Source organism: Colobus angolensis, unplaced genomic scaffold (assembly GCF_000951035.1).
Source record: "Colobus angolensis palliatus isolate OR3802 unplaced genomic scaffold, Cang.pa_1.0 Scaffold147, whole genome shotgun sequence".
In the NCBI taxonomy this organism is placed as follows: Eukaryota; Metazoa; Chordata; class Mammalia; order Primates; family Cercopithecidae; genus Colobus; species Colobus angolensis.
The window spans coordinates 5,671,137-5,697,077 of NW_012114566.1; the positions used below are offsets into that span (position 1 = coordinate 5,671,137).

Sequence of the window (25,941 nt, forward strand, 5' to 3'; positions counted from 1 at the left end):
TAATGCAAAGAGACCACTTGAATATTTTTTTTCAAAAATTAGACTTCAGAAAATTTCAGATTCCTCACATTGATGAATAAATCAAAGGCAACCAGAGCTGTGCCTAATAGAGCCTTAAATGTGGCATGTTATTATTAAAATTACATCTACCTTTAAAGCTATAAATGTTACATGATAGCTTGTAGGGTATATCTTCTGTCCTAAAAGACTTTATAATCCATGAAACCCGAGGAAGCGCTGAACACTGAAAAACAGACTGACTACATAAAAAGTAATACTTTTCCATTTTATAGAACTCTTCATATTTTAGAGCAAGTATAAATGCAAATGTAATACACCAACAAACTTACACATTTTTATTTGACCGAGGAACTCATAAGTGTTCCTTTTACTTTTTTTCTGGTATGGAGATAAAGAAATAATATGCTGGGAAGAAAAAAAAATCCCTTTTCATAGTTGTTGTATTGGAGTATGTGTGATGAGGAGACTGTCTAGACTCCTAATAGATAATGTGATAATGTTTGATTAGTTTTCTGAATTTTCTCAGCCACTGGCTGAGTGGTATAATCTTTACAAGAATTGAGGCTGAATTGGTAATAGAGTTTGGAGCACCTCACATTTCTGAAGTTCTATGCATATAAATCCTAGAAATTTAAGATGATTTTCTGTAGTTTCTTTCATTGTGTCTAAATTTTTTTCAAGGTTTTAAGGTTTTAAACTTAAGACAACATTTACTTTAGACAGATATTAAGTCAAGCAGACATCTTACTTGAATATCATTATCACTACATTATATTTCCCTCCATGTCCCAACATCTCTGAGAAGATTGAAAAGCAAATATTATAAGAATACTATGTTTTCCACATAGACAGTATATAAGATATTGCTTGCTTTTGTATCATGACTCATAACCCTGGCCATTTCTCACTCACCATTTATTTAAATTGAAATAGAAGATCTGATGTATTATATCAACCCAAAGAGTAAGCCAGTGCTGAGGTGGAAGGGGTGGTGGGGGGGAAGAAGTAATATACACAAATTCTAGAGAATGTCAGTGTTCAGAGTTAAGCTTTGACCTCCTAGCATGCACAGGTCTTGCACCTGAGGTTTCTCTCACTATGCACAAGGAGCAAGGGCAAAGGGGTTGTGTTGTCCTCACATATGCCTCATTTTGTGGAATTTCAAATTCTTCTAGACAGTGTTTAAATCTATGTTAAGTCTATGCTCCTGGGAGAAAGACCATCTAGGCAGACCAGGTTCACAGTTCAACTTGGTTTCTTGATGGTCTGTCACCTGGAGAATCTTCTATGATTGTTCAGTGTTCTGGTCTCTGAGCTGAGGTAGTATCGGCTCCTACCTATAAGCAGTTATTGTGAGAATAAAATGAGATGATGTATGTAAAATACTAAGTGTAGCCATTTAAGCTTTTAATATGGTTTGGATTTGTGTCCCCACCCAAATCTCAAGTAGAATTGTAATCACCAATGCTGGAGCAGGGGCCTGGTGGGAGGTGATGGGACAATGAAGCCTTCCCCCTTGCTGTTCTCATGATGGTGAGTTCTTATGAGATATGGTTGTTTAAAAGTGTGTAGCACCTTCTCCTTGTCTCTCTGCCTCCTGCTCTGGCCATGAAAGATGTGCCTGCTTCCGCCGTCCACCCTCCGCCCTCCGCCCTCCGCCATGATTGTAAGTTTCCTGAGGCCTTCCCAGTCATGCTTCCTGTACAGCCTGCAGAACGGTCAACAAATTAAACCTCTTTTCTTTATAAATCACCTAGTCTCGGGCAGTTGTTTGTAGCAGTGAGAGAATGGACTAATACAGCATTATATGTGATCAATAGGTGTGGGGATATATGAAAAAAAAAATCCAAAATTTAAAATATACAGGAAAAAGATGGGTGGCATTCTGTAACACCCTAGCCCAAGTATTGTTTGGTAATTATTTAGTACTGACCCCTAAGTACTTTGTTGACTCACTGTGAATTTGCATGGTAACTTGGAGACTTTTGCCCAGTGGAGATCATTTCTCTTAAGCAGAAAATATAACCTCAAAGTTTATGGTTTGTGACTTTGTAGGACATTAGTTTGTAACTATCAACAAGTTTATTTTAGCAGACCTTTGATGAGCGAACTGTACAATATAATCTCCATTCCTTGGAAATGTAATCTCTCTCATATGCTATAAGAAAGAATTCTGGGCTTCCTACCATCTTACTGATTCCTCCACTATTTTGTGGGTTGAAGGAGATCTTTCGTGGCTGTTTATCTTGTATGTATAGGAGAACCTTGCTTTTAACTTTTCTGGAAAACTATATGTTATTAGCTGTTGTTGCATTTTTAACAATTTAGCTATGGAAATTTATGGGACTTAAATTAGGCTTGACTCACAAAGGCCACATTAAGGAAAACTTTGGTTGTTTTTCTGTTTATTGTTTTCTCACACTCCTAAAGCTTCTTTTTAAGTGATGTCAGTGACTAATTTCAGTGCTGTCAGCTTCTAGCCTTGGCTCTCTATTCCATACCAAGTATCTTATATTGTACTTAATTTGTATTAGGAGACCGGAGCTCTTTAATTAGAAATGGAATGCAGCAGATTTGGACAAGTCAAGGACAAGGTATTTTCCAATCATCACTTCATTGTCCCTGATAAGAAAAGAAATGTTTTGCTGAAACTTAACTTTGTGTCCCTTAGTGTGTTTTACTGTTTTATTCATCTGAAAATCAAATACCACCTGTGAGAAGAGTGATAAACAAAGAAAAGATCCAAAAGCCTACAGTATCACGCTGCTCAAATAAGGGTAATTGTGCAGATGTTACAACAATGTTCCATACATAAAATATTGTGAAGACGGGGAGAGGCAGTTTTCTTGTGAATAATATTTATAGTTCCAAGGTCAAATCCAATTTAAACTTTGAGTAAACTTTAGAGTCAGTATGACTACTGACTCTATTTGCCCATTAATAATTATATTTCAGTTGTTAGTGCTCCAAGATTAGCCAATTTAACTATGTTTAATAAGCCTTCTGTCATCTTACTTTTCTGTTCTCTTAGAGCTTTAGAGAGACCAACAGTTTTTCACTGTTAAAGTATTCAGTATGTAGCCGAGAACCATATGGAGAACATCAAATACAGTGGAACGAATGTAACTGCTCTTGATGTCACGCTTTGTGAAGTAGTCTTTGTTGCTTAAAAAGGGTGACATCTAGTGGCTAAACATGTTATTTCAAATAAATAATATCCAAATAACATTTCTTCTGGTCCACTCGCTCACTCTTTAACAAGTATTTTAAAGTATATATGTTTGAATTATGTGTTATTCTTCTTGATAATTTGACTATATATTGATAGTGCAATAATTGTGCAGTTTAAGCCTTCAGTAAAGAGATAGAATATGATGAAAATTGGAAGGAAGGCTGAGGGGCCATTCTTGGTGCTTGGTTAAACAGAAAGCTTAACGGTTCATAAAGGCTGAGCTAAGAAAGGAATTATAAGCATGGGTGACCTGCCTCGTATAGAGAGTGTATCGCCGGATATATAACATTGCATTCTAGAAGTCTAATATTTGGTATACAATTTTGAAATAGTCCTTTATGTGATGTTTCCATTAGCAAACAGCAAATTGCATCTGTACCAAAAGATTTCACTTCCCTCTTTGTTTAAATATGCATTTTGGACATTGTTCAAAACCTATGACCTAAGGCTATCCCAAGAGCCCTTTGCTCACAAAGAGAATGAGTAAATTAGAGGCCAGAGTCAACCCACTGCATTAAGCATCATAATTCAAGCTGTTATTCTCACCTAGAATTTAACCTTTTCCTAGTTCATTATTACCTTTGCTCATTGCAATGTCATATTCTGAACTTTGTCTGTACAATAAATTAGGACTGAGTCATGAATAAATGGCTTCTTGGATGTTTTTGCCCCACTTCAAGGCAGACTTTAATTCAGTCTAACAGTTAATTATTGCTCTGAAATATGAAGGGAACTACTCTTAATTGTACAAATTTGACAATCTGAAATATTTCGCTAAAAAACATGCTTAAATAACATTGTAAATTTTGAATTTTTTAAAAAGTTACAAATGTTAACCCTCATGGGACACTTTAGAGGACTATTTAATCTTTTAACTTTAGGGGATTCAAAGATTTGTGAATTCTTTAAAGGGATTATTTTGTAAGAGCCCATACGTTGAGATTTAAGTTACCACCTCCCTCTTTTTTTGTTAATAGAGAGTCTACTATGAAAACGGGAGTGGATAATATGAGGTACAAAGATTCCGTCTATCATTTACTTTTTTATGTTAGCCAGTGAAATCATACATTCTGAAAAACTGCTGTTCCTCACTTTTCACGCTGGCGTAGCAAACCTCCACAAGCGCCCATTGTATTAGATTCTCCTAAAATACTTTTCTTCTGAACTTTTTTGAATGGGCAAGAATGGGGCCGACTGACAATTTTGATAAAAATGCTTGAATGTTAAATTATGCCAACACATTTCCGTAATCAGCTAGAGGTATTTGATTGAAAGTTTTAAACAGTGATGACATTTTAAAGGCTTTATTAAGGGCTTGAATCATCTTCTTTATTGTAACGAGTAATTTGCTGGTAAAAAACAACCAGCTGAAAAGGCTGGCTGACTTCAGTGCGTGGTTAAGGAATACAAGTTGTTATTATTTGGCAACAACATTAGAAAAAGAAGATGCATCAAACAATTCCCAGGAAAGTTCCAGAAAGAATAAAAATAAACATCCAGAAATGTCAGCAAAAAGACTTAAAGAATTATAACTTTATACCATGCTTGTCCCAACTGTGCAATCAGCATTGTATGAAGAGATCATCTTTTGCACATTTGTTCTGGGGAATACTGACTTATATATTTCAATTCCATATGCTTTTCCAGGCAATGGATGAGAATGCCGTAGCCCGAAACTTATCTATATTTTAAATCCTGTTTTAGTTTCCTAATGATCCCTTCTGAATTACTACTTATCAAGTCCCTATCTAGTACCAGAATAAGGCCTTCTTGTGCAAAGTTTAAGACAACAGGACGTATAGGTCACAGTAGCAAGATGCGTAACTTCACAACACTTCTGATGCTTTCAAATGAGATAGACTAGTACCAATAGATTTCTCAGTGAGTTTTTTTAGAATCTGCGGTTGAAATATGACCTCGGCCTTCTGAGGCACCTGTTCTGCTTATTTAGCATGTATTTAGCCAGTGTTAAATGGATGACTTTTCAGCTACAACTTCTTGGCCTCTCAGCCATATGTAATTTGCTATCTCCTTTGTCTTTAGTATTTGCCTCCCACATCTCTAAGCTTATGTGGTACCATTTTCTTTTGCTTCTGCTCCCATGGATGTGAGAACTCTTCTGTATTTTAAAAGGTTTAAAATCTCTCAAAACCTCAGTCCTTAATCCTCTTGCCCAAAAGTATCTCGTCCACAATTATTTCAACAATGCACAACTGGTGTTGAAGAAACAAACTTTCATTTCCTGCTTTACCACTTGCATACTTTTTAGCCCTTATTTTCATCTGATTGCAAATTGCAAGAGTTTGTCATTATTCAAAAATGATCTCAGTCCCCAGAGATATAAGGAAAATATTCACTAATAAACTTCCCACTTGTAAAATTAGTCCTTACCTGAACATCATTCTCCAAGTAGTAGTAGCATCTATTTCTATGAATTACTCTACAAAGTCTTAGTCTCTTGCTGATTATATAATGTCATAAATGTCAGACAATACAGTGAAAACATAATGAAAATGATTGTACAGTAAGATTTTTCAAGGGAGATTCAGGATGTCATGATGCAGGTGAATTGGGAAAACTCCTAAATCACAAAATCTCTGCCAATGAGACTATGTCAAAGCAGTTAACAGGTGAAGTGGAGGACATTTGATAATGTACTTCAAAAGGAAATAACTGGAATATCAAGCATTCAAGAGAAATGATGAATGCCTCACAAATCTTTGTAAAAGTTATCTTTAAGGACATGCGGAGTAAGTTAAGTATACTATAAAAGGGATGATATTTTGCCACCATATCATTTTGTCAAGAAATATACTAAAAAATCAACGTGACTTATCCTTATTCTTATTAGAATATTACAATTTTAATCTATATTTTTTCAAATCACATATTAAATTTTAAGCTCTACATTTTAAGATAGCACCTCTGTCAAACCTTCTGCCATTGACTTTAAAATTGATTTATTTAAGTGTTTTTTTCATATTTTCATTTGTCATCAGATAATAAGGACTTTGGATATGTCTGTATGTGTGTGTATACACACACACACACATCTTTCTATCTCGGAAACTAAATATGATAAAACTTGCATTTTATCTCACATAGGTATCTTTCTAAGATAATCTTCACTTTCTCATGTAAAGAGAATGATCCTGAGTTTATTAAGGAGACATGAACAAATATAACCAACCAATATTTTTGTGCAAAAAGCTTTCATAAGTGAAAATAAATATAGGCTATTGCCTGTGATTTTAAAATGTTATAATTTGTTTGGAGAGGTATCTTTTAACTAGTTAAATAAGTGATTTAAGTCACAGGAAACCCAAGCTTAGAATATGTACCATAAGGCAGCCTCTGATTAATTACTGGGTGAATTCTCAGACTGCTTTTGCCATAGGGGCAGCAGAGGTATAGCAGACTGACTCAGAGCTGCTTGGGAAGAACTTGAGCAACGAGGTGGGGAAACTTACAGATAGGAATCTTCTGTAAAATGGAATGCAATACTAACTAAGTGAATAAATTTACTCTGTTACATTGAAAACTAAAATTGTTGCCTGTGAGAGAGATTCACCTCATAAGTTCCATAAATTTAAGGGGATATAAAAAAGAAGAAAGAATTACTTAAATGGCATTTCTTAAAGGAATATGCCAAGTGATCTTTTCCTTTTTATTCTCCTCACTAGAATTTTTATGGAATTGGAGTTATTGACTTAACATTTTTAAGCCTGCCTCATTATCATAAAATTATTCTTTATCTTTCGACAATATTTTAGCCATTATAAACAGTGGTAAAATTGTGATTGCTTTAAGCTCTCCCTTCGCTCTGGGAACACATTCATGAAGTGGGTTACACCTGTCATCAGTCTTAGTCCTCAAATGGTAACTGTAAGGGACCCAGAAGTAGACACACCACTTGAAGAAAACTCATCTGTGGAATCATGACATACAACCTAAACCTATTTTCATTTAGAAACCATTTTAGATCAATAATTTTTAAAGGATTTAAAAAAAAAATCTTCCTGGCTTGACAATTTTTACTGTGTGAAATTCTCCAGATAATTTTCTTGTGTAGCGAATTTAAGTTGTGATCATAAAAATAACTTACATGCATTGAGGCACAAGCACAGTTAAAAATAAATTCAGTAAATAATCCGTATTTTTTAACTCCAGAGATAAAGTAATCCTAGATCTTAAAGAAAGCCAAAATAGTAATTATCAGTAGAAAATTAAAGCTACATTAAAGCTATTCTTGCTTGCAAATCACTACTCTCAGATAATGATGAAATAATCATTAATTTGAGAACACTGAAGTCCTTTGAAACCCAAACATTTATTTTCTGCTCTAGAACTGCAGTCCAGTGTCTCTGAAGATATATAGGGTCAATGAACCTTTCAGGCATAAAAAGTAAAACTTGTCAAAGAGCTTCAGCTCTTGTTTTAATTACTTCAAGTTTTATCCCTAAAGTAACCTTTGAAATCTGCAGGGGCTTTATTTTTTTTCTTACTATTAACTGTGAAGAGCTATTGCTACATTTTCATGTGTTCTTGTTTAGAACATACATGTATCCATCTGGCTTTTTATGATTTCCAAGCAGGCAGGGTGGAAGTTTGTTGTAATAATCCATGCTGTGTGAAGCTGCATTGCGAGCTGCCTCGGCAACACAGACTAAGTACCAGGTCCTGGTACTTCCAACAGTGGGGCAGGCTAACTTCACTGTCTACACAAGAATACTTGGAATATATTACTCACAACAAACTTCTGAACCACGTGATCCATATTCTCTATGTTCACCTGTTTTGCTCTTCAAGAGGAGAGAATTTGATTGGGTGGGAATTCTTTTGTCCAGAGCTAGCATCTATTGTCCTCATGAACAGCTCATCTATAGATAGCTTGCTTTGGCGCCCATATCAATCCCTGCTCCAGTCAGCTTTGGTCAGGATTTAAGAAGATTTGGCACAAGCCATGGCCATTTAGGCAGAAAATAACCATGTGACACTATGTTTGTTAAGGGCCCAATGATCCCTATGAAAATTCATTTTAGCATGTCTGATATGGTTGCTTAATAAGTTTATTATAGATTGAAACCTTAATTCTAAATTCTTTGAGTCCTGGGACATTGTCCTGTTAATCTTTCTTTACTTTCATAATCTACAGTGCCCAAGAAAGTATTTTTTAAATTTTTGTTGCTGAATATATGATTCTTTCTTTACTCTCAGCATAATAGACAAACCATCTTCTAGCATATGGAAGCATTTCTACTTTGCAAATTATTCTGAAGTGGGTATGATTTGCAAAATACTGTCAAATTAAATATGCATTTCCATATGCTTCTATGAAGACCAAATATATCCATGAAAACTAGCTACAGACAACTTTAAAATCCTTCATGAATTTTTAATCAGCATTGATGAACAAAATTCAAGTAGTTCTTTCTAAAGTCCTAAATCTAGAAAACTTTCTGTTCTTGGGCTTGGAGCATCGGTATTAACTCAAAGGATTATTTTGCCAATATTTCAAAATCATAAGATATTTCAGAAAAGTATATTCAGAAATGTTCGAAGGCCTTTTTGTTAATAATAGTCTCATGCCAAAAAGTATTGACTTAGCTCTTGTAAGAACAACCTACTCTGAAACTTCAGAAAACAATTTTTATTAACTAAAATTTATCATTTCTGGAAGTGCTTTTTTATGACTATGCTTATCATACTGTTAGCTTATTGGACATATTAGAACAAGCCTCTTACAGAGTAAGATTTGAAGAGGTAGTTGATATATAACAGAACCAAGTGAAGCACTAATATTTACAGATGGGTGGGCAAATGAGAAGAAAAAGAATGGAGCTGAATTTTATGATACATCCTAAAACTACTGTCTAGAATACCATTAAATCAGCTAACTTCAAACAAAGCAGAACAATTGGGATTAGATGAATATTTTAGAAAACTAGGAATTGATAGAGATCTTTTTACACTAAGAGTATGTTAGCAATATTATACCTGCTTAATGTCATGCCATGCCAAGCCTTCTAATGGGCAAGCTTGGGGACCAGTTGCTGGCATCAAGGGGTGAATGTACAGTTTATGAGCTGAAGCAATCTACTTTCTCAGTTTTCAACACTTTTTCTTTGTCATTGGTACCTTTGAATCTGCTTTTGTCACTTAGCCATACTTTTGTTTTTCCCACCACTGTGCTGACTACCAACTGCCTATATTTAGACTCTGTTTGCTCCTTCTCTCATTGTTTTTTGTTTTGAGTTGTTTTGCCCACTTGTTTCGATGCGTATCTACTGTTTTGTCTGATCGCTATTTTATAGACACTAGTTCTGTGTTCTCTATATGTGCCTGAACTACTCTTATTCCTGAACTTGAATATCTGCTCGCGTTGTACCAAATGTGTCTCTGTTTCCTAAGCCTTTCTTCTCACTACACATGGTAGTCTAGCAACATTAATGCCCTCCTGTGGGAATATGGCTGAAGATCTTGACTAGGGTACTTACGAACCCATGCAATCATGGCCAAACCCTATCAAACTGACCTTACTTCCTTGAGGACAGAATAGTAGTATGGTCAAGCTCATGCTTTTTGTAGTAGGCCATCCAAATTAGATGGGATTGGCTAAAAAAGATTGTTAGTGGAGGCCAGAAGAAACATTTTGACTGATGATAGATGAATAGAGCTTGGAACAATCAAAAGGAAAAGCAGAAAGTCTATACCTATTCATAAGAAAAAGTATGTATATTGAACATTATGAAAGAATTATGACATTTTCAAAGTTTGAAAATTTTATTTTGTAGAGACGGAGTCTCATTGTGTTACCCACGCTGGTCTATTTCTTGAGCATTTACTATAGACAGGGCTGTATTCAAAGCATTGGGTATATGGGCATGAATGAGCCCCCATTGTCCTGAGCTTACCATTCAGTGTGGGCAGTGAAAGAAGAGAGATGTTGGGAGAACCTTACAAAGATGAAATGTAAGCTAACTGGAGAAATCCCCTTTCAGTCAGACTGAAAGGGAACAGGCAGTAACTCTGGGTAGCCTTGTTGGGCAGGGTGATTTTCCACACATGCCAGTCAGGGGCCAGAACATTAAGATCCTTATGTTCCAAGTAAGAAATTTTGGTATTATTTTAAAGACAAACGGGAGCCACTGATTGTTCATGTGGAACAAGATTACAAATTCAGGTCTCTTCACCTCTCTAAGTCTTGGTTTGCCTGTGGAAAAAATAAATAAACCCCAGTGATCTCTGGAAGATTCTCTTCCAGTTTTTGAATGCTGTCGTTCTCAAGTGATAAAAACGAAGCATCAGAATTGAGTGAACTGCCGGCAGTGATAGCTCAGAAACTAAAACCAGCTTGATGGAAATCTGTGCATCACTGGCTATATCAATAACTTCAGTGACCCTCCTTTCCCATCCTTTCTGTAATAAATGCATGCAATAAAGTACAGTCAGTTCAGACAACTTGATAACAAATTTGCTGTAACATTCTTATCTTTTTCCTTTTCTCAAGTATGAAAGAGTACTATGTATATATTTCTTAAACTTCAGTTGCTAAAGTTTTCACTATGAAAATTAAGCCTATATCAAAGTTATTTAAATGGATAAATCTCCAATTGTTCTCTAAACAAAACAAGCTTTGTGGAACTTTTGATTCTATGAACCCTGATTATTAAATGAAGAAAACAAGTAATATACTTTAGATTAGGTTATAGAGGATGCTAGGATGACAGACATTCTAATTTATCCCAAGTTGCTATTACAGACTTTGTTTATTTTTAGAATAAACAATCATGCTGTACCCAGCATGTTCCATGTTTTTACAATGCTATGACAATTTGTCTGATCAGCACATTTTTTTTTTAAAGCCAAGAAAACAGTAGGACAATTATATTTCGTTTTAAGTTATAGCCTTTAGGAAGAGAGAGAAGAGGAAAAAGAATGTTCGCTTTCCTGAACACAAACTTAAATTATTAAATGTATGGTAATAAGTTGCCAAATTAAATAAACTTATGACAACAGCCTTCTATGAAAATGTATGTTCTTAAGAAAGACTGTAAACTAATTTCATTATATTTTTGCTTTTGGGCCAAAGGGGAAATTGTTCTTTAACATAAGCTGAGAAACAGATTTTTGTTGTTGTTAAGTTTTGGTGAGGTTGAGGTGAGAGGTAAGGGGGTTAAAGGATAAGTTAATGAACAACATATTTATGAATTCATATTGAGCATTTTGCTATTAAAGACTTGCTGAAGAGATCAAGGAGAGTTTGGATATTTCATTTCATAATTCCTCACATCCGAAATTATATTCACTAGATCCCCAGTGGCTTTCTCTTACTGAATCTGAGTATCATGCTTCAAAGATGCCTTTATGATAAGTGATGCTTTCCATTTGATAACATTTATTTGAAACTCTTTTTTGGGAATTTATGATGTTCCAAGAACACACAGCATATTAAGATCTCTGCTTTTATTATTTAATGGATCTCTTCCAATACCTTCTCTCAAATTCTGTTAATATCTCTATTCTTAGTAAATTAACTCCCTTTTTGATTTTTTTAGTTTTTGATGAGAAAACATTTGAATTTCTAGTCCAAGTACAAGGAGATTGTATTTTAATTGTTATTGTTCACATTTAGTTTTAAGGAATGATTTATGAGCCCGTTGTGATAAGAGCTACTTATAAACTAATTCAGTGGTTTTTGATTTTACTTCATTAGCTTTTGAATATTTGCTTTTTAAGAATCCAAGATTTCATTAAGATTGCATTTCTTTTGTGTCTGGATTTTACCTTTCCTATGTTCCAAGTGATGGATCTTAAAATGAATTTAACTACCTCCTAGGTTCTGTGCAATGTATTTCGTGTTTGAATGTTTTTTTAGAAATAGTCATTTATTTGCTTTTTAAAAGGTTTTAAACAGCCCTTATTTCTGTTTGTAAAGACTTGAACTTGTAACAGATGAGTGATATGCTTATTTAAGTTCACTAAATCAAGTGTCTAGAACCATGCATTTTGAAGAAAGGCAACTGCTTATAGAGATTCTAAAAGAATAGAGAAGGTCAAAAGAACATTTGTTTGAAGGAGTGGACATTGTACATACTAAAAAGAATAACTGCTGTGACCAGGCGCAGTGGCTCACGCCTGTAATCCCGGCACTTTGGGAGGCTGAAGAGGGCAGATCACGAGGTCAGGAGATTGAGACCATCTTGGCCAACACGGTGAAACCCCAACTCTACTAAAAATACAAAAAAGTTAGCTGGGTGTAGTGGTGCATGCGTGTAATCCCAGCTACTCAGGAGGCTGAGGCACGAGAATCACTTGAACCCAGGAGGCTGAGGTTGCAGTGAGCAGAGATCACGTCACTGCATTCCAGCCTGGCAACGGAGTGAGACTGTCTCAAAAAAAAAAAAAAAAGAAAAAAAAAGAATAGCAGCTCTGCCATCTTAGCCTGTTCTAGTCTATCCTAGCCTAGCATTCTGCCAGCCCAAAACCCAGAAGTAATCTGGAGAACATTGCTTTTATAAAATCACTGGTTCATTTTTAAAAACCTGCTCCCGATGGTTTTGCATTTTCTGTGAATATCCTGGGTCATTATGATCTATATCTACATTTGGACTTTAACAATTAACAACTGTGGGATCTTAGACTATTTGTCAAGGATTTTAGAGGCCTCATTTCCTCCTTTGTATTATAATGTTGATAATGATAGTATAATTCATAGGATTATTTTGAAAATTAAGTGATTGCTTTGAATGGTGTCTGGCTGATAATAAAATCTCAATTAACATTTGTTTTTGTTGGTCTCAATATTATTAAAACAACTAAAAGAACCTAAGTGGAGGGAAAAACACACATGCTTTGAGTTAAACTTGTTTGATTATTTTTATAAGACCTTTGCTGAGTGTTTGAGGAGTCATCAATCACCCAGTTTCAAGTTGTGAGCCATCAATTGGAAGATAATACAGGAGACAGGCTCTCTAACATGCTGTTTTACTAAATATAATTATTTTTTTCTTTTCTTATTTTATTTAAATTAGTAATGCTTTTCAAAACTTTAATCTAGCTAACCATGTATCAGTATGGGCTCTTACATTAAAAATACAGCATCATTGATGATGTTCCTCATGAAAATATTCAGAATAGCCTGAAAAATGTCATATATCATAGAAGAGAGTCAACATGTCTTTATTTCACAAGGGGTATGGGTAAAAATAAATTTTAACAAGATAAAAATCTCATCTTCTTGTTATAGTAATCCATTTAAATGATTAAATTTCTTGTTATCAAATGGACATGTAGAGCATTCATCTTACAAAGTTGCAATTTTTTTCCAGAGGAGATAACATTTAGAATTTCATTAAGATTGAAGATCAAAACCACCAATTATTAAAATAACAAGGTTATTATTAATACTGTATATCCAAATAAAGACATAAAGGAAGAAAAATATCATATGAAAAATTAGTGACAGTCTGAAATAATTAGCTACCAATGGCTCCAGGACTTTATAGCACATATGATATGAAATATTCCCTCCCCTCCTTCTCTGTTGCTACATAGCAGAAAACTATGTGAGTCTGTATTTATGACTGGTTGAATTGTTTTGATGAATATTTTATTTAAGTAATTGCTATGACCACTGAATTCAATGATATCACTGTTACATCAAGATATTATCTTTATGCTACGTTTTGCAGAAAATTATATTATTTTCCACATCCAGAGTACTCTGACTCCATTTCCTACTCATTGTTAGATAATTATAATATAAATAACCTCTATAAAGAGCTACTATTTTATTTATCCTATTTCTCTTACTCTTATTGAGGTCAAAATAGAATACAGAGACAAATCTCTAAATTTAACATTTTATTTGTGAATCACAGAATTGCAGTTTGGGGCATGCATACAGATCAGGCAGTCATCAGTATGTCTAAAGAACAAAGAAAATGTCAGGGTATTTATTTTAAAGAAATGCTACATATCCTTTTGAAAGAAATCTCTTTGGCACTAGAAAAGATTTTGGGAGCTGGAAAACTCTGATTAGGGAGTGACAGTGGTAGGTAAAACTTAGTCTTAGAGTTATAGAAGTTATTTCAGCAGATACTAAGTGAAACTGGTCTTAGGGTTACAGCAGGTAGTTTCAGCAGCTGGGTTTGTGGAGAAGTCAACTCATGGAGCACTGCTAAGTGCCCTGGGTGCTTTTTTCCTCTGGCCTTTAGACTTTGATTTAGGTGAGTATGGCAAGAATGACCCAATTTGTATAATCAGCATTCACCCTCTTCTCTCCTTGTAATTACTTCAATATTCATGTCGATGAAACTGAAACATCTTGAGTCTCTGGTTTCATATCCTTCAGTGTTTCAATCCACTTAATGCCTCACTCATGATGGGATATGTCAGCACTTTGTCTTCCTTAAGTACTGACAATTAAAATATCAGACACGTAGCTTTGACTCTATTTTCCTTCTCTTCATTCTTTCTATCTCATTTTGTCCCCTGGATTCTTACTTCTTGGTGTGGAGTCGCAGATCCTATCTAGGCAAGAGGGAGTGAGTTAGACAAAGGCATGAACACTAGGAGGGCACTTTAAGAGTCTGCCCACCACAATTTCATTGAATATACTTAACTGCCCCCTACCCCAGCTATCCTCACACCCAGTAGACTTTAAACAATTGGGCAGGGATGGTGGGCAGACACAGTGCTTGTTTTGCCTTATGCTATCTCTATCTCTGGCTTCTAGCAAAGTGTCTCATTAACTATTTTTGGATTATTAATATGTGAAACATAAGAAAACTCTAATAACGCCTCCAAAAAGAAGGATAATTTAATCAGGAGGGTAAACAATAGATATAGAGCCCCTAGTAACAAGTATCTACTGTAGAGTTATTAAACCATTTTACTTTACTCAGCCCCACTTTTCACTTCTGCTCTTCCATTCAGTTTCCAGGGACTGAGCATCTCAGCTTCTGCTTTCCTGCTGTCTTGTTAAGATATGCAGTTTTACTCCCTCCTTCAACTTTGTTCTGGTTATGCCATCTTGATCACAGCTTCTTGCTTATGGTCAGTGTTCCTGATTATTTATTGAGCAGGACATTGGCCTAACTAGCTGTGCCCCTTTGGATGAGTCACTAACCACTTTAAGCCTTACTTTTCTCAAATCTAAAATGGTAGAAAGAATATTTACCTCAAAGTGGTATTGTAAAAATTAAGTGAGAATACAGAAAATGACTATGCCCATTTCCCAGCAAACATGTCATAGTTTCTATCCATTTTTCCTTAGCAGCTAGCTGTGTAGAAGCTTTACTCAACGATTCCTTTTGAACAGGATTTTTTATTGGGACAGGAGCCAATAATTTGATTTGCCAGGCCATTCTTAAGTGTTCTGTGGGATTTTATAGCTTCCATACAGGGGTAGTAGATCCACAGGAAATGGGGATGGGGAAAGACAATGAATGGCAAACAATTAGAATCTTCAGTGGATCTGTTTCAAGGTCCAGATGATCTCTTTGTGTCCTTTGTACGAAGCTGGTGGAAATATATGATTTCTTAAGTGAATAAATGCAAAAGAGAGAGATTAGCATGAAATAATGAGATAGGCAACTTGGAAATTCTTTCTTTGTAAACAATCATATTGTACTTACACTTTTTCGGATATAAAGCACTTTTGTAACTTCAATGAATAAAACATTAATAAAACCCCGATGCCTTGACCACAGTTATGGAATCAGTTCTGAGTTCTTTTTTTCTAAGAACACATTTTACTCTTCATGTAGTCCCTTGTTTCTTTCATATTTGGGTTATGAAAATGTCATCAGTATTTTCAAGCACAAGTTATTATTTCCTCCTGTGATACTGTGTTTGAACACTAGGTCTTTGATGTTTCTGTCATATATACCCAGCAATCATCATAACTCATACCCTTGAATTTTTAATATCACTCCACAAACAGAAGTGTCAAGTATCCAGTTCTTTAGTGAATGCACAAAAAAATGAAGGAAAAGTTTGCAAAATAAGAAAAAAAATTGAAATACTGAAATATTGCTCCTGATTTTTGTTTTGATCCCATTGAAACTAAATGGGAAATACATGTTGCATTTTTTTCATTTCTCTGTCTCACAGCCACTGTTTGCATCAGATTTTTAAAAAAGAAAATACCAAGGGCTACATTTTGAATCAGTTTCCACAGAAAGCATTATGTGCATAAAGTTTCATATATCATCTTTGATATGTAACTATAGGAGAAATAATTTTCTTTGGTAAATTTTCTTCTTTTCACAAGACAAAAGATAAAATAATAGTCAATGGCCCTTATGGTTCTAAACTATGGTGAATGGATCTGATTCATTTAGGCTAGAACTCCTTCCTTATCTCCTCCTTTTTATGCAAACATTATCTTACCAGCCTTAATGGGGGAGACATAATAAGTTCCCCTCAGTACTCAGCACAGGGCTATTCATGCTTGTGGAAAGAATGGGTTTTCAATATACATCATACAAACATTAGTACATTAAATAAGCTATTACTTTCTAAGATGATTTTGTTTTTCTACACAATTTAACTCATTAATATAGCTCAGTTATCTGTTCAAATTAACTTAAGATAGCTCTCCAATCCTGATTCTTATATTTAATACAAAAACACTTCTTTATGGCCGGGCGCCGTGGCTCACGCCTTTAATCCCAGGCAGGGGAATCACCTAAGGTCAGGAGTTTAAGGTCAGCCTGGCCAAGATGGTGAAACCCCATCTCTACTAAAAATGCAAAAAATACAAAAAATACAAAATAAATAAATACAATAGCCAGGTGTGGTGGCAGGTGCCTGTAATCCCAGCTATTCAGGAGGCTGAGGCAGATAATTGCTTGAACGCAGGAGGTGGAGGTTGCAGTGAGCTGAGATTGCATCACTGCACTCCAGCCTGGGTGACAGAGTGAGACTCTATCTGAAAACAAACAAACTAAAAACCACTTCTTTACAAGACTTTGGTATTCACCCTTCAAAATTTTGTCATTAATTTTGCTTGTCTACAGAAATTTGATTATTTTATTTTTTTCTGTAAACCAGATGATATGGGTTAGGTTAGGGTCTAACTGTGGAATATAAAGGAAGGAGTAGATAACAAGGCCATTGATGACTCATAAGACTGAAAGACAAGAGGGAAATAACCTAATGGTGTCCAATTCAGATGTCTAAAACTACCTAACAAAGAATTGAGCGGATAAATACATGTTAAAAAAAAACAAAAACAAAAAAACCATGAATGCTGTGTTTGACATATTGTGTTTTAGGCAGAGGCAGAACTAGAGAATAAGTCTTCTGACTTCTAATCAAAGACATTCTCCTATTACTTGATTAAGATCTTTCATGAACAAACATCACCTTCATTTACTTTAAACTTCCAGAAGACAAATTACTTAATATGCCTGTCATTTTGACTAACTCATCAAAATCTAACAAAATCATTAGATGATAAGCTTCTACATTTCCTTCCCCATGCATTAATTTTCATCTGTAAGGTTTAAGATCAATACCAGATATATTCAAGTGGGGAGGGAATCTAACTAATGTTTACAATAAGCTTACCTTGACAGGCACTGTGCTAGAAACTTCACACTTTAACCATAACCCTATGAAGTTATAGATGAAAAAACTGGTGCCCAGCTCTCGACTGGTAGAAAGTTGTGGGATTGAGATTCAAGTCTCAGGTCCAGTAAAATCTTCCTTGTCACCTCTCAACATGGATAGTTCTAAATGTGTTGAAGCTGCTGGAGGAAATAAAAAATAAAGGCAGCATGGAATGGTGGCTCACACCTGTATTTCCAGCAATTTGGGAGGCCAAGACTGGTGGATCACTTGAGGTCAGGTGTTTGAGACCAGCCTGATCAACAGGGTGAAAACCTGTCTCTATTAAAAATACAAGCGTTAGCTGGGTGTGGTGGAGTGTGCCACTACTTCGGAGGCTGAGGCAGGAGAATCACTTTAACCCGGGAGGTGGAGGTTGCAGTGAGACAAGATGGCACCACTGCACCCCAGCCTGAGTAACAGAGCAAGACTCTATCTCAAAAATAAAAATAAAGGCAATATTCATTTTTCTTCCCAAGCATACAATACTATCTTTACTATCAACAATGTTTCCTAAATTCTAGTTAAACTAGGTACTACTAACTTAAGCACTTAGGGTGATGAAATCATATCTCATTAGGTTTCACCTGGAGGGAAGTTAATCTGCCATCACCAGTATCTAACCCCCTCTACTAAAGGGGTCATTAGTATTATTTTCATTGCTCAGGTGCCATCTGATCCAATGCATCATAGTCAAATCACCTCAAGGCTAACACAAATCGTGTTTTCTCTAAATAAAAACCAACACGAAATATCTTGCCCTAGCTTAAGCTACGAGTGGGGCTTCCTGATAAGTAGGTCATCCAGACTCTAGGGATATGTTTTCCTCATGTTGGAGAACTGAAAGATCTACCCCGTAGTGGAGATGTGGGGTATTTGACAAGTGTAATAGATGATTCATGTCTGATACTAACAAATTCATTAATACTATGATGAAACTGCAGTCACAGATAGAGAGATCAGTCCTTCCCCCAGGCACTGTCTAACACTGCTTTAAAGGGTAGAAAGGGAAAGTGATCTACCTGGTTGTGTCTAAAGTTTGCTTAGGCACACTTTAAGAAGTACCTGTAGAGCTCCCATATGCCAGGTTGCATGTTAGGACCTAGGCATGCAAAGAGAAACAGAACAAGGCCCTGCTCATAAGAGTTTCCAGTGACCTAGAGGAACCAGAAAGAAAATAGTCTGGTCCTCTTTGTCAACAGGTCACATGTGTGTCTACAATAGAAGCGAGAACTTGATGAAAAAATAATAAGAAGAAAGGCTCAGTCATATGTCAATAAATTTTCCAGGAAAGCAGAAATATACAAAGTTGTATATTTGCAATAGTATAAATATATATAGCATAAAATAGTAGAAATATACAAACCTTGTATATTTGAATAGTACATTATTTCCCAAGTATTTTTGTTATGATTACCAAAGAGAAAAAAACTGAAACTATTTAGGCTGGTGAAAAAGTAATTGTGGTTTTTGCCATGGAAAGTAATGACAAAAACTGTAATTACTTTTGCACCAACATGTAATATTTCTGGGTAGAGAATGATAAAGAAACTTCAGATTATTGGTTTACAAAGACCACTCTGAACAGAAAAGGTTGGAAAGCAAGGTAAAGTTTGCTGTAGCCTGAAGCCACAGGAACACATTGCTTTGTTCACGCTGTGTTCCAAGAATCCACAAAAGTCCTCAGAACCCAAATCACTGAAGCTGTAAGTAGTATCTAGAATCCTAATGGCTCTGGGAGGAAATATCCAAACTGCTGATTCAGTGGTTATCCCCATATCAGAGGGTCTCCCCAAGTTGGAGGTTCTCCAAAATATAAAATGTTTCCTGCGAAAAAGGAGAACAGAAGAAAGCAGCTCTATCTCAGAAGGGGCTCTGGACTGGGCACAATGACTCATGCCTGTAATCCCAGTACTTTGGGAGGCCGAGATGGGTGGATCACCTGAGGTCCGGAGTTCGAGAGCAGCCTGGCCAATATGGCAAAGCTCCATCTCTACTAAAAATACAAAAAATTAGCTGGGCCTAGTGGTGCATTCCTGTAATCCCAGCTACTCGGGGGCTGAGGCAGGAGAATGGATTGAATTCAGGAAGTGGAGGTTGCAATGAGCCAAGATCGTGCCACTGCACTCCAGCATGGGCAACAGAGCATGACTCCATCTCAAAAAAAAAAAAGAAAAAAAAAAGAAAGGACTATGGAGTAGAAAGGCCCATGTATCTTTCCCATAATATTTTTCATAATTTTGTTTTATTTTTTACTGTATATATTTAAGGTCTATAACATGATGTATGGGATACATAGAAGCAGTAAAATGGTCACTGTAGTGAAGCAGATTAAGATATCCACCTTCACATAGTTACCCATTTTTTTTCTAGCAAGAACAGTGAAAATCTACTCATTTAGCATGAATCCCAAATGTACAATTTTACTACCTATAGTCCTCATGCTGTACATTGGAGCTCTAGACTTGTTTATCCTGCGTATCTGCTACTTTGTGTCCTCTGACCTATCTGTTTGCATTTTCTTCCCTCACACCTGTCTTTAGTAACCACCGTTTTGTTCTCTATCTCTGTGTATTTGAATTTTTTTTAGATTTCATACATAAGTGAGATCATGCAATTTTTCCATGTCTGGCTTTTTTCTTTCTTTCTTTTTTTTGTTATTAATTTTTTAGAGACAAAGTCTCACTATGTTGTCCAGGCTGGAGGGTGATGGCTATTCACAGGTGCTATCACAGCACACTGCAGCCTTAAACTCCCAGGCTCAAGTGATCCTCCCACCTCAGCCTCCTACATAGCTGAGACTACAGGTGTGTACCACCACACCTGGCTCTGGCTTATTTTATTTAGCATAATGTACTCCAGGTTCATCTGTGTTGTGGTAAATGGTAAGACCGTATTCTTTTTGAGGGCTAAATAATACTTCTGTCTCTCTCTCTCTCTCTCTGTCTGTCTCTCTCTGTCTCTCTCTCTCTCTCTCTCTCTCTCTCTCTGTGTGTGTGTGTGTCCATAATATTTTCTTTTCCTCTCATCTGTTGATGGACACTTAGGTTGATTCCATATCTTCACAATTTTGAATATTCTTCAGTGAACAAGGGAGTGCAGATATCTTTACAAGGTGCTGATTTCATTTCCTTTGGGTATATGTCCAGAGGAGGAATTTCTAGGTCTTATAGTAGCTCTATTTTTAATTTCTAGAAATTTGATAATTTTAAAGAAAAGTTGCATATATAAATGTTATTAGGTCATGGACTTAAATGAGCAAATAATTTTATGTTCTTTTTTTTGTCTATCTGAATTTAATTCTATCATGAACCCACATCTGTTTCTTGCACGAAATTTGGTCTTATAACTTCTAGGTAAGCTTAGTGAATTTCATTGTTTTTCTCAGTAAATTCAGAGTTTAAGTTCTGTTGGTTCAGAGTTCTTTTCCTTTCCTCCACAGAATGACACTTAAGGTTGCAAAGGTGGATGATATACAGAACACTCAGACATAGGTACGGGAGAGGCATCGGACCCATAGTCATTTCCTGGAGTACATTGAGATGTGCCTGTAACCTTTTGGTCAACTGCTCTCATTACCTGTGCATCCTCTGAGATGCATGTGAAACTGAAATGGCCTCATGCTGTTTATCCCAACCATCCCAAAGCTCCATTGGGGACTTGGGGTCTGCCAGTCACTTCTATACCCATCCCTGGGGGAGCAGGAATTTCAAAATAGTCTCTTGGGTCTCTGGGGGATATGATATGAACCTGGGTTTTAAATGGAGGTGCTATCACACACAGGTCCATTCTCCTAACATTCCTACACCAAGACTATGGCACCCATTTGGGGCCTGAAGAAATGATCTACGAACCTTTGGACTGTGTCTTAGGGCTGAGGGAACATGGCTCAGGCCGTTTCCATCATCAGGTCTTCTCAAACATATGTGGAGTTCCCACTGACTTCTCAACCGTCCCAGTCTCATCCCTTGTAATTTATCTAGCGGTATGGAGTACAGCCTGGCTAGGTATTAGGAACCTAAATCAGGTATGAATCTCATCCCTTTCTGAGGCTTCTCCTTCCTCAGCAGGAGCAAATTTGGTTTAATTTATGGGTTAGATCCACTGTTTCTTCAGTTGTCTTTTGTATGTGCTGTTTATGGCATAAACTTTATGCTGGGCTATATGTAACACATGATTTGAGATCAAACGTGTCTATTGCAAATCAGAGGTCTTGGCTCTTAAAAAGAATTGTCTCTGCTCTAAGTTTCAGAAGTTTGTTTTGGAACTCAAAGCTAAAAATTAGAATTTTGGTTCTATATGCACCCTTTGGTGTTCTCCACTTAACAAATGACCCTGAAGCAATAAAATGTATTGATTCACTGTGGAGAAGAAAGTTGTGGAAAACTATTTGTAAATGATGAGAGAAATTCTTAATATATTTAAAGTTTTATCACCTTAAATGTCTTCCAAACAATATGCTATGAATAGAATGTCTCTGAATCCATACAGTTTTCAAATCAGAGGAAATGACAACATGAGATTTAATATAGCATAGAAAAACAGGAACCGATTTAAAACTCATCAGGTGTTTGTTTGTTTGTTGGTTGGTTTGTTTAGAGACAGGGTCTAGCTCTGTCACCCAGGCTGGACTGCAGCGGTGCGATCATAGATCACTGTCATCTTGAGTTCCTGGGCTTAAGTGATTCTCCCGCCTTAGTCTCCCAAGTAGGTGGGACTAAAGGTGTGTGCCACAATGTCTGGCTTTTTTTTTTTTTTTTTTTTTGAGACGGAGTCTCGCTCTGTCACCCAGGCTGGAGTGCAGTGGCCGGATCTCTCCGCCTCCCGGGTTTACGCCATTCTCCTGCCTCAGCCTCCCGAGTAGCTGGGACTACAGGAGCCCGCCACCTCGCCCGGCTAGTTTTTTGTACTTTTTAGTAGAGACAGGGTTTCATCGTGTTAGCCAGGATGGTCTCGATCTCCTGACCTCGTGATCTGCCCGTCTCCGCCTCCCAAAGTGCTGGGATTGCAGGCTTGAGCCACCGCGCCCGACATTTTTTTTTTTTTCTAAGAGACATCTTGCTATGTTGTGGAAGCCAGTCTCCAACTCCTGGCTTCGAGCAGTCCTCCTGTCTTGGCCTCTCAGTGGATGGTAAGTTTTCTGATCAGATTTAGTGCTTTTCTGGAAAAATCATTAGACAACAATTCTGAAGCTAAATATTAAGTGTGTGCCTAAAAATTTAGCAAACAATGGAAAAGGTCCGCAGAACTCTTTTAAGATCAAACAGTACAATACTAAAAATAAAAATTCTAATGGAAAAAGAGGGTGTGGGGAAATCAAATCACCTATCCTATATGCATATTGGAGGTGGAAAGGACATACCTGGGGCATATGCAAAATTCTCAGGCGCCAAGTAGAGTGAATAAGTATGTGGTAATTATTCAGAGTGTCAATGCATATAACTGAAAATATGATCAGTACTTAAATACTGGATATAATATATTATATTATCAGGTCATGACTTATGACCTGATAAAACCATCTGTATGTCCTTAAATGTCCTTAAATGCTAGATGTAAGCTTGGACATTTGTCTATGTTTATGTGAATGATAGTCCTTCTTTCTTCCTGGGTTTTTGTCCCTCCTTTATTTTGTTCTGTTTACGGAGATGATGTTCTGCATTAGGCAGGATCAGTGAAATATAAACATAGATTTGTGAGCGTATAAATGAGACTATCCAAAACATTTCCACTCAAATTAAGACTTTATATTTTGAGATACACTGGAATCAGTGATGTCAATTTGGAAGCTCAGATTTTCCTAGCAATGAATAATGCGGCTTAGACAGAATGTCCATTTCAACAGTGAAATTCATTGATAGGTTCTTTGAATTTAACTCAGTGGCTCGAGTTCAGTTTGGAGTAATGCCAGAGACATGTCTTTGCCCTAAGAATAGTCTATTTCCTCACACCTGAAACATATTCTTACCTCCTTTCCTTTTTTTCTCCAGACTGTTCAAAATCTGTCCTAAACAACAACTAATTCTAGAATATAGTTTTCTCTCAAAGTTCATTCTGTTGAAATATTTTAGCGAGTTAACATTTAAAATAAAGCTTGCCCTGAGGCTTTGAAAAGTGAAAATGGACATCTATATAGATAAAGTATCAAGTTTATTACTATCATGTAAAATTTTACAGTCAGTGATTATTTCCTTTGTAATAAGATGTATGTACTTCACCTCTGAGGCAAGACCTCATATTCAGCCATATTTCAAATTCTGTTTTTCACATAGATGCATATTTCAATATGTTAATATGTAATTTAGGAAACAATTTGGTTATGTCTAATAGGATTACAAAATTCTTTCTTACATGTACACAATGCAGGTTGAGAATTTTTTAAGTGGACATGGATTTTATAAATCATTACCAGAAAAGTCTCAAGTACTTTATGCCTGTCTTCTAAGTCAATTCTTAATAATTTTCCAAGTAAAAATCCATTATGATTAGCTTGACATCTCATAAAAACAATTGTGTCGAAATTTTTTCCTCCCAGTTTACCCCCACTGATGTAGTTCAGTTATATGAACTGCTGTTTATATGAACTGTCTAATGACTTGAGAAATGTTTTGACTTGTGTTCTAACCATAACAAAAAGAAAATTAGAACTTTTGATAATTATGACTTCATGGTTTAGTTCCAGTTTATTTCTTATTTTTTTATTTTTATAACTTCACCTTTTATTTTAGATTCAGAGGGTACCTATGCAGGCTTATTACCTGGGTGTGTTGTGTGATGCTGAAGTTTGGGGTCCTACTGATCCCATCACCTAGGTACTGAGCACAGTACCAGTATTTTTTCAGTTCTTGATCCCCTCCCTCTCTCCTGGCTTTAGTAGTCTGCAGTGTCTATTGTTACCGTCCTTATGTCCACGTTCCCATCTTTATGTCCATGTTTAGCTCCTACTTATCAGTGAGAACATGTGATATTTGGTTTTCTATTGCTGCATTAATTTGCTTAGGATAATGGCTTCTAGTTGCATCCATGTTGCTGCAAAGGACATGCTTTCATTCCTTATTATGACTGTATAGTATTCCATTGTATATATGTACCATCTTTGTTTTATCCAACCCACCATTAATGAGCATCTCGGTTGATTCCATGTCTGCTATTGTGAGTAGTGCTGCAATGAACATACAAGTGCATGTGTCATTTTGGTAAAATAATTTATTTTATTTTGGGTATGTACCCAATAATGAGATTGCTGGGTTGAATGGTATTTGTAAATTATTAGAGATATATCCAAACTGCTTTCCACATAGCTGAAAAAAATTTGCATTCCCACCAACAGCATATAACTGTTCTCTTGTCTCCACAGGCTCACCAACATTGGTTGGTTGTTTTTTGACCTTTTCTCTCTCTTTTTTTTTTTTTCTTTTATTGAGATGGAGTTTCGCTCTTGTTGCCCAGGGTGGAGTGCAATGGTGTGATCTCAGCTCCCTGCAATCTCCGCCTCCTGGGTTCAAGCGATTCTCCTGCCTCAGCCTCCCTAGTAGCTGGGATTACAGGCATGCGCCACCACACTCAGCTAATTTTGTAGTTTTAGTAGAGACATGGTATCACCATGTTTGGCCAGGCTGGTTTGAAACTCTTGACATCAGGTGATCCACCCGCCTTGGCCTCCCGAAGTGCTGGGATTACAGGCATAAGCCATCATGCCCAGCTGTTTTTTTGACCTTTTCATAGTAGCCGTCCTGGCTGGTGTAAGATGGTATATCATTGTGGGTTTGATTTGCATCTTTCTGAGTGATATTGAGCATTTTTCATATGTTTGTTGACCAATTGTATGTCTTCTTGAGAAGCATTTATTCATGTCTTTTGCCCATATTTTAATGGGATTGTTTTTTGCTTATTCAATTGCTTAAGTTCCCTATAGATTCTGGATATTAGAACTTTGTCAGATGCATAGTTTGTAAATATTTTCTCCCATTCTGTAGGTTGTCTGTTTACTCTGTGGATAGTTTCTTTTGCAGTAAAGAAGCTCTTTGGTTTAATTAGGTCTCACTTGTCTATTTTTGTTTTTGTCATGA

At 36.2% G+C, this 25,941-nt stretch overlaps 1 protein-coding gene across 4 annotated transcripts in view; it reads left to right on the plus strand.

Annotated features, from left to right (window-relative positions):
- KYNU (kynureninase) overlaps positions 1 to 25,941 on the plus strand; it is a 175,927-nt gene that overhangs the window by 124,963 nt on the left and 25,023 nt on the right. Inside the window, exons 11-12 of one of the 4 annotated variants that reach the window (XM_011935697.1) lie at positions 2,556 to 2,615; positions 3,053 to 3,249. The exons of the other annotated variants lie outside the window; for them this stretch is intronic. Of the exons in view, the coding sequence (XP_011791087.1) occupies positions 2,556 to 2,577 (22 nt within the window). The 3' untranslated portion in view covers positions 2,578 to 2,615; positions 3,053 to 3,249. Of the gene's footprint in view, positions 1 to 2,555; positions 2,616 to 3,052; positions 3,250 to 25,941 lie in introns of those variants that run through there. 4 annotated transcript variants of the gene reach the window in all.